Source organism: Corapipo altera, unplaced genomic scaffold (assembly GCF_003945725.1).
Source record: "Corapipo altera isolate COAL_440 unplaced genomic scaffold, ASM394572v1 54, whole genome shotgun sequence".
NCBI lineage: Eukaryota > Metazoa > Chordata > Aves > Passeriformes > Pipridae > Corapipo > Corapipo altera.
In genome coordinates, this window is record NW_020884902.1 from 5,164,546 (window position 1) to 5,174,678 (window position 10,133).

At 41.3% G+C, this 10,133-nt stretch overlaps 1 protein-coding gene across 1 annotated transcript in view; it reads left to right on the plus strand.

Annotated features, from left to right (window-relative positions):
• Positions 1-1,261, plus strand: part of CUL3 (cullin 3) — a 58,627-nt gene extending 57,366 nt beyond the window's left edge. The window contains exon 16 of the mRNA XM_027650476.1: positions 447-1,261. Coding sequence (XP_027506277.1) covers positions 447-578 — 132 coding nt within the window. The 3' untranslated portion in view covers positions 579-1,261. The remainder of the gene's footprint in view (positions 1-446) is intronic.
• Positions 1,262-10,133: the final 8,872 nt, after the last annotated feature.

Genomic DNA, 10,133 nt, shown 5'->3' on the forward strand with positions numbered 1-10,133 from the left:
TCCTCCTTTTAGTGCTATTATGATTTTAAATCCCTTGAGAAGCAGCTGACAACAAAAAACACCGTGCTTAACATGATTATTTTCTGCTTTGATCTTTTTACTGCCTTTTGGGTTCAGTTTTGAGAGATTTGAGCTCTTAGCAAAAAGAGAAATAATCCTTCTGCTTGTAACTCCTAAGTTCAGACAGCTTCAGGACAGTAGTAATTTTTATTAACTTCAGGATTCTCAGGTTGTGACCACGCCTCTGTAGAGCTTTGAATCATACCCAGACATGAGCAAGCAACTTGGGGGACTGTCAGAAGTCTGCAGACTTCCTCTTATGCTTCATAGTTGTAGCCATCTCTGTCTTCATATATTTTTTTTCTGATTATTGTGGTCTGTTAGAATACTTAAAGATCTTACTTGCCCTGTGATCTCATATTATTGGTTTTTATTTTACGTTTTAGGTAACTCAGCAGCTGAAGGCCCGATTCTTACCAAGTCCAGTTGTTATTAAAAAACGTATTGAAGGACTTATTGAGAGAGAATATTTGGCACGAACACCTGAGGATCGCAAAGTATACACTTACGTAGCATAAAATGCGTTCAGAAAATTTGATTTATTCTTGGACTATACTCTTCGCATGAACTGGGAAATTCTTTTAAATCATTAATATTAAGACGACCATCTCTTCTATGAAATTACAATACATGTTCTAGACCATTCGGATCAAGCCTTTTACTCCTTTTGAGAGTTTTCAACCTGAATTGATTGAGCTTCAGGCTTTTCAACGTTATCCCTGTAGAGATCATCCTTACAATTCTTCGGGAAAATGTGAATGTGCCGCGTTTGTTTTCAATACTGTATGAAAACAGAGAAATAAAAACAAATTTAGAAAATACAGCTCATTTAAAAAAATAAAATTGTTGGAATTTCATTTCCCCAGATCTTCAGTGTTGATGTAAATGTGTTTCTGTAGTGTTGCTTAGCACTTCGCGCATTGTATAAGTTGGGTTTAAAAGAAACCACGAGTGGTGAGGCAAAATTCCCACTTATATTGCTCTGCTTCAAATGTTTCTTTAACTAGACATGTTTAATTTAAATACTTGGTAATTTTTTGAAGACCCGAGAAGACAACTTGAGCATGTTTCACTCTTCCAGCTGCACTCACTGTTCCAACAACATGAATCAGGAACTTCTGGGGGCTCAGAAAAGACCATAATAATTTTGGCTTTCCCTTCTGTAATTTGAGTTCTTCTGAATTAAACTCTATATTGATTAGGTTTGTTCTGGTTTCTTTATAGGAAAAAGGACAAGATTTTAGTGTGTATAAACTGTATAATAATTTTTGCTGTTGTACTCACTGCTGATGGTGGATTGTACAGGGCGATGTTTTTATTTCACTAAATGTAGACAAAATAAATTTAAAATAAATGGATTTAGTGTACACAAACAACTAATTCAAGTGTGTTAGAGTACAGGGTTGACAATCTTTTGGAACTAAATAATGTCCCCTGGGGAAATGTACTGGGATTATATTTTGTTAATAAGCATCATAGATGGATCTGTAGCCCCAGGGCTTCCCATCATAAGTGCATATTTCAGGAGATTAAAGTGAAGCCAGCGTGCACTATTTGTTTTTAAAAACGCATTTTAAACATGCAATAAAAAATTGTTACTGCAATGAAATTTTTAGTTCTTACCCCGGAACTTTTTTTCTTCTTGACAGTGTGCTGCAAAAATAGATTAAAATTAGGAGTCTAGTGCCATCATTTTTCTTGTAGTTAGAAATTTTCAAGTCTGCATTGTACTGCAGTTTTTATTAAACCATATTTCTGACATTGCAATGCACATATTACATGGTTTTCCAGGCGTAGCTATTTTTCTGATTTAATTTAAAACAATATTTTTTTGTCTAGGTTCACATTACTTTCATCCACAGATCTTGAAAAATATCACTGGGATGGGCTTTCCCATATGTATAGCTGGAATTGAAACAAGAAGAAAACCTTGGTTGTAGAACATCATGGATCTGCCAGAGCACTTCTTGATGAGCTGTATTAAACAAGTGCGTGGGGCTGGTGCAATGTACCAATGTGACTGGAGGGTGTTTTTCATGTGTTTACAATTTCACCCCTCTCCACCTTGTTGAGATACAAATCCTGGGTATTGTTCAGGAGTAGAATATTTGTTCTGAAGATGGGAACTGGAATTAAGGTGATGTCTTAGCTCAACTATTCAGAAGCTTTTTTTATGAAGCTTAAGTTTGCTGCACGCTCCCAACACACACACACACACACAGTAGTTTTTGAGTCATCAGAGGGGGGAGGTGGCTGAGGGACCTTCCTACCCTTGTCCATCAAGAATTTAGCCCCCCAAAAAATCAGCTGGGCCATCAGCCCTTCTGGAAAGGTGTTTACTGGCCATTATTAAAACACCAGTGCCTCTGCACAGTATATGCAAATGTTCAGTAGAGATGTTGTCATTGTTTAACCAGTACTAAACAGGTTGGAGCTGATTTGGGGGTTTGATTTTGTTAAAAATCTTCAGAAATGTCTTCCTCAAAATGTAACTCACTCTTCCATGTACGGTATGAAGGTTTTCTTTTATGCATATCTTATTCTTCAATAGCATGAATGTTGTGATATTACATGTTCATGTTTTCCCATGTGCTTTTCAGGGAGAAATGGGTGTTCAAGTCCTTTTCCCTGTGAAGCTTTTAGAGACATTAGTGTTGTGATTTAGGACAGGAGGAGTTTGTCCTTTGCATTGCCACTGTACTTTTGCTGTGCGTCAGCTGGACCTTCCTAACTCTGGTGGCTTTTGGAAGTGCTGAGCCTGAATGTCACAGGAATGACTGTATAATTACATGTTTAAGGGTGTTTTTTTACAAGCTATGTGGGCAGGAGTGTTTGCCAGAAGAACAGCAGGTGGTGATGGCTATCTTCAATAACAAATCCTAAGAGTATAGTTTCCATTGTAATAGAATTTTGAAGACACTATTCAGGAAGGGACTTGTGCTGAAGTCACTTTCTAGAAATATGCTCTTTACCACTGAACAATGAGATTGCGATGCTGAGGACTGAAAGATGGACAATATGAAAACTCCAGTCAGAGAGAACAAGACATTACTAGGACTCTGCTTAAGGTGAGTTTGATGTTTATGTGCTTGTATGTTAGTGGGATTTAATTTACAATCCATAGGAGAACTCTGCTATGCCTTGTCTAATTTCATTTCCTTCCTTAGTTTCCACTTAAAACTTCTTTGTAATTTTATTAAAATTTCTTTAGTAGGATTGTAGTTACGTGTGTGACTGTAATTATTAATAAGTTTGCATTAATGTGCAGTTAAATGCAGTAACAAGACTTAATAAACATGGAGTTTAATTCTTCAGAATTTTTGAAAAGTAGATTTTGGAGTTTATAGCTGTTTGAAGATATGTAGGCATGCACTTTCCTTGTAGACAAGTTTATTTAAAAGGATTGAGAGTACTCTTAATTTACCACTATAATAAATAAGATGATCCTATGGATCCCTGATGGAGTTCTTGCTCTTTTCCATGTTAGAGGTACCTTTACAGCTTTGATATGTTCCTTGTGTCTCCTAGAATTAATCCATACAATTTCCCCATTGGCTACAGCACAAATGAATGCTAAGCATGTCTGCTAAGCAGACCAAGTCTGGGGTGCTCAGCTGCTCCAGTGTCTCTCCTCGCCCCCTTTCCTAAAGACAACTTTGCCCTGTTGACCCTAAAGCTTTCAGTGCAATACAGTCTGTTCTCCTTACTGCTGCTCACTGAGAATTGACAACTGATGTCAGATTTATTCCTGCACCTGTGAAAACAGAAGCATTGCATTAATTATGCTGGATGACTGAAGTATTTTTATTCACATGTATTGTAATCAAATTGTATAGTACCTGATAAGTGGCATTTATATGTGTATATATGGTAATAGAGCCTTTCATGATGCGTAGTTTTGGGGATAAGCTTTCACAGACTTGAGGTTCCCATTTTTTCAAAAGCAGCATAAACTGGAACTACTTGTGGCCTCTGCATGTCCAAAACTGGCCTGAACCTTTCTAGCTCAGTTGAACTCCTTAGCTCTGCTTTATTCTTCATGGTGGTTAGAGGTGAGGTGGGCTTTCTTTTCCCTTTTCTTTCTCCCCCTTTCCATTTTTTTGCTTCTCCCTCCTCCTTACCTGTTTCTGTCCCCCCTTTTTCTTTCCCCCTTTCCCTTTTCTTTCCTTGTCCTGACTAAAGCTCTATTAATCCCCAGTAGCATCTTTAACAACCTGCTCCTGCAGTTTGTGTCTCAGCTATTAAGAATGTGTTTTGGAATAGCATTGATGGGGCAGGAAAAGGAACTTCTCATGTAGTATGACATGTTTAAGGGTGAGGTAAATGAGGACTGAGAGTTAACATACAAGGCATCAGGTGATGAAACAAAACACTGTTAGATCTGTAATTTAGTCTGAAAATTGTGACTTTTCAATCCAGTTCATGGGGCACCTTCTTAAGTTATAATGCCAAATTTTATTTCTTGAATATGTTCCTTACAAGCTGAAAAAAACTTTGAGACTTCTGAGGTATGTGGATTAGTTAGGAGTGATAAATATACTTGCAATGTTTATTATTTATTACCTACTTATTTATTTCACCTTCTAGCTACTGTAACCACATCTTTGGAAAAGTGTTGCAGAGTTGGGTAACCTGTGAGATTTAGCATGTTGTGAGAGTCTTGTGCATCCTGAATTTGGAGTGGATTTAAAAAAATAAACAGAAAAATACTAACAATGCTGTCTAGGCTGAAATCCTGGTGCCTTGAGCTCTGTAGTTCCAATAGTTGGTCTGCAATTATATATAGCAGGACTTGGGCTCACTAGTTAATGCCTTCATAAGGAAACGTATTGTGGAAATCAGCAAGGGATTTAGCCCTCCCAAAATGAGTATTTCCCAGACTCTTGAACACAGGGTATCTCCTGTGCGTGTTTCCTGTTTTCTGAGTGAAACATTTTAATAATGAACTATGATTTTTCAGTTGAATAGAGGCTCTTAACGTCAAGTGCTGCACTGGGCAGAGTCACACTGACACTGCAGGTTGTTCCCCACGTCCATCAGTCAGCAGTGAGCAGCTGGTTGGTGCCCTTGTGATGCTCACAGGGCACGGGCAGCACCCAATACACTAAACAAAGTTACCCTTTGCATTCTTTAGCACTGAGCCTTTGTGAGATCCCTGTTATGTGTGTACTCACCACAGGTGCTTCTCCTGCTGATGCTGCACAACACTGTTTCCTGTGAACGGTGCTATAACAACAGCACGTTGACCAACACCACTGCTGTTTGTGTCCCAACCTGAGCTGGGAAACAAGCCTGCTGACGTCTGTAGGAATTCCTCCCAAGCCCCAGACTGCATGATTTAAGGCTGAGTCCTCTGTGAAGAGAGATCCCAGTTGCTTGTTCTCTTGAAGGATTTGCTACTCGTTGCGCTCTTGGATGAAGCTGGGAATTGTATTCCTCCAGGGAAGCAGATAAACTCTAGTTCTAGGAAACCTGGATTCAAATTAAGCTGTGAGTCTTTTCTGAGCTGAAACACAGGTGAGGGACTAATATCTGAAGCTGCACCACTCTGCACTTTTCTGGCAGTTGTGATACAGAACACTATCAGTATGGAATAATATTTTATACTCAATCTGCTCAGGTAATAATGGCATCATAAAATGAAGAGCAATGGAAAAAAAATAGCTTTTAGCTAGGAATTGGTGAATAATAGAGAGAAGAGAGTGAAAATACTATTCCAAAGGGTAGAACATAGGCTCCAGGTACTCAAACCACTGCACTTTTAAGCATTTTTAGCTTCTTTGGCATCTTCTGCACTTCAGCTGCAGTAGCAGGTGTGCTCTGAAAATCCATGGATGTGATCTTATAACCCCAGGGACAATTAATGCTTTCTGTCCAGGTAGGCTGTTAGGATCACATTTAGTCTGGTGGATTTTTTTTACCCTCTTGTTCTTAATCTTAGTTATTAATTTATTCTTATTAGGTTAGTATGTGGAATCTTGGTTGTGACCACATTGTATTTATCCTGTATGTGGCAAGCCACAGCATTAGTCCTTGCTTGGAGGAACTTAGATGTAAATATAACATGAATGTCTGTGTTTTTACAACCTTTGAAATTAAGCCAAGTTTTTCAAGGACAGCCCAGCTATTTTAGGGAAGTACATTCACAGACTGATGTACGACAGCATAATATTTCTCCCTCATTCCACACTAAGGCAGTGAGGTTCAGGCAGGTACTTCTGGTCCTTCAGTCTTCTCAATCTGACCTTTCTTTTCACAGGTTTTGCCTGCAAAGAAAATCTTGCCAATGGGGTGTGACTATAACTAACACAGCAATATCTGCCTGGGTCTCCAGACAGCCTGACAGTCTGCCTGCTTTCAGCAGCTGTTTGTCCTAAAGCAGGAAGCATATTGCTGTTAAGGAGAGATGGGCTTGTTTCACCTCCTTGAGGCTTGGAACTACTGACCTGGATTAGCTGTGGACAGGACCAGGAAGTTATCTGGAGAGGTGGTGGTCTGGGAGCCATGTAGTCCTGTCTGCCTGAGGAGGAGTGTGAGGGAGTGAAGGGGGATCCACCAGTAGATGCACCTTCCATCCCCTGTTTATGAATAGCCTTTTAGCAGTCCTGTTTTGGGGAGGAAAAAATCACAATGGGAAATCCTGAAGTCCTTGAAGTAATGCCACATTAGAGCCTGGTGGTGCCTTAGTATGGCTCTTGATTTTGCATGCAGCTTTTCCTGTGCAAAGTTTGCTAGAACATGCCCCAAATCCCAATAACACCTGAGCTTCTCAGACCTTGAGAACCACTTTGCTAATACTTGTTGGATGTTTGGAGCTTGCTTCTTTTGAAATTCTGTTAAAGATGAGGCTAATAATCTCCTGCAGCTTGTCTGTCACAGCATTTGGTATCAACTTAATTATGCAAATCTTCAATTCCAACATAGTGTGGGATCCAGGCCAAGATTGGGTTTTTCTAATGAGAATTTGAGGTGTTTTATTCTGTATCTCAGGAAAGGTTGTCTTCAGGAAAGGGAGTAATTAGAAGCCTTCACACTGCGTAGGTCAGACTCGTTCCTTAAGCTGGAGCTTGGCTGTGCTGGCGAGCTCACCATCTCCTGGGGACCTGCTCTTGTTAGCACTCGGCAGGGAGCAGCTTCACTCAGAGGCTGCTGCTGGCCTTCCAAGAATTTTGCTTTGAGTTGTCTTCAACAATGCTAAACGTTAAGCTGATTAAACAAACACTTTGCTGGGCCCTGCAAATCTCGGTTTTGTTTAGATCTGCCTGTTTTCTTTTTCTGGAAAGTTTCTAATTGAGGTGTAATTTATATAAAAATTGCTGGGTTAAATCTTTCAGAAATGAGTCCCTGAAGCAAGGCACTTATATTCACGTGTAGGCAAGCTGACTCCCACTTTGTGCCACACTGACCTGGACCTCATCAATGTATGTAAGTGTCTGAAGGGAGGGTGCCCAAGAGGATGGATTCAGGCTCTGCTTGGTGGTGCCAAGCACTAGGACAAGAAACAGCAGGCAGAACCTGATGCACAGGAAGTTCCACCTGAACATGAGGAAGAATTTCTTATTGTGTGAATAACTGTGCACTGGAACAGGCTGCCCAGAGAGGGTGTGGAGTCTCCCTCACTGGAGATATTCAAGAGCCATCTGGATGCAATCCTGTGCTGTGTGCTCTGGGCTGACCCTGGTTGAGCAGGGAGGTTGGACCAGGTGACCCACTGTGGTCCCTTTCAAACTGAGCCATTCTGTGATTTTGTGATCTCGCTTTGTTATCAAATACTCATTTCTGATATAACCTCCAATTAGCTCATTATGTTTAATGGATCCTGGTTTGGGTGCATGGAATGCTTTGGGGTTTTTTGAAATATTTTAGACAAACTGAAAACTGAGGAAAAATGGATCTGTCTGCAAGTGCCCTGTAACTGGCTGAGGACACATAGCCCAGATTTGGGGGAGCTGAATGCAAAAGCCAGTCAAGGACATGCAGGGCCTTTTAATTACACACTTTTTACTAACAGAAAGTTATCTCTGTGTCTCTGTGTCTCAGTGCTCTCTCAGCCTTGCACTTGCCCCAAAGTCTGTGTTGCTTGAGGATAACTTCTCTGCTTTACTTTTGTTAATGTAGTCACTAAGTGTATGTACAGGGGAAACACAGTTTAATCCTGGATGTCCCTCTGACAGCGTGCACTGTAGTGCCAGGAGAACGCCTGTTCCTCCGGCTGCTGTGGCTGAGTGTTAAGAGGAACCTCTCTCATTTTAGTTTACATTTTATCTCCTGTGCGTCTTGAAACTCTGCCTTGTCCGTGCATCTCCCAGGGTAGTGTTTCTCACGGCAGGAGTCTCCAGTCGCAGTGTCCCGGCGATGGGAGGAGTTGCAGCCTGTGCCGAGGTGCTGCCAGGCTGGAGCTGCTCCCAGCCGAGGGGCAGCGCTCCCGTAGCTCGGCGAGGTAAGACAGGCTGCAGCCTGCAGCAAGCTCCCATCACCTTCTCCCCTTTATAACTGTGCTTTGTTTCCTTTTATTTTTTGTGTGTGTATGTGCTTGGATCCTGACTCGCAGTGTGTGGTGGAGCTCTCTCTGTATTTTCTATGTCTGCTGACAGACCCTTGCTGGATTCCTGCTTTTTTGATAGCTGGTTAAAAGGAAGAGACAAGAATCGTTTGGGAGAGAAGTCTACTTAAATAAAAGCAGTAGGTTAGATGGGGTTTTGCTCTTTTGGTCATTGGCTCCTAACTTTCCTCCAAAGCGATGATGAATTGGAATCGCAAGGTTTGGAGCCAGACATAAACTCTTTGGAAAGATTATTGCAGTCCAGTAAGGCCTTAATCCTGATTTTTGTCTCAGTACTGTCTATGTTGTACATAATTGTCATCTAGCAGGTTAATTTAGTGGTTCTGTCCTTGTTATAGGCAGAGCTTGAGATTGGTGTAAAACAAACAAAAAAAGTCGTCTTTTAAAAGAAGTTAGGAAGCCCAAGTCATGGCATGTATTTAATGAGGCCTTCTCCCAAGGCGCTCTAGGTAATTCATACCCAGTCCCTCTCAAGTTAATTATGTTCTAATAATCCTAATAAAGTACCTTCCTTACAGATGTTACTATGAACTTATTAAATCCTGTGATGCATCATCAGTCTTGGTGGCGTGAGCTAGAGTGAAGGGCTCTGAGCAGCACAGAGGACGAGGCACAGCTTAAGAATTCATTATGAAAAGGAATTTTTAATTATTTTGCTGTGCCTTTCCACGGTAGTATTTTAGACGTACAGCAGACAGTGTTCTCTGAGCCTTTGCACAATAAAGTGTTTGCTAGTTGTTTACATTTGGACTTTATTTTGTGCAGGGCTTACCAGTATATGTATTAGTGCTACATACAAATACTCATATTTGACTACTTCTTACACCAAGCTGGACTGCCCCAGCAGCTTGCAGTGTGTTCTGCTCTGTTACCAGTCCCTTCCATGTGGGAATGGGGCTCCAATATATTTTTTTTTAAGTACCATATCAGAATTATCCTCCCCTCCTCCCTCAGCAAAGTGACTTCTCACATAAAATTGCACTGCTATTTTTCTAATCTCTTGAAGCAATCTTTCTTGGCGTGTTCTGTTGGTCACTATGAATAATGTGCTTTTCAGTTTGGCAGCCAAACTGGAATGCTGGGGGAAGGGGAAGCAGAGAGGAAGTCAAGGACTCGTTCCATTCAGGGATCAGAGTGAAATCAGCACTTTACTTTTCTTACAAGATCCAGCAAAAGCCAGAACGTTGTTCTGATGGCAGTCAATCCTTTTCCACCCAAGACCTCCTTGGTGCCTCTGAGAAAAGCAGTGGGCAGAAGGTCTAAACTCACCAGGCTGCAGCAGCGAGGGCCATGGCACCCTGGCTTTATCCCAAGGTTTAGGGGCCAGGGGGAGCCATGGATTGGAGATAAAGTGAGGACATGAGAATCCCCTTGTCCGAGGCTGAGGAGCTTGGATTTGATCCCTTTCCCATGGGCATTTAGAGGGCAAAGCAAGTGGAGGAAGAGCAGAATGCTCCTGTGCCAGACGGTGCTTAGGGTGGGTGGTGGGGCTGCCCTCCTCTGAGGGAGG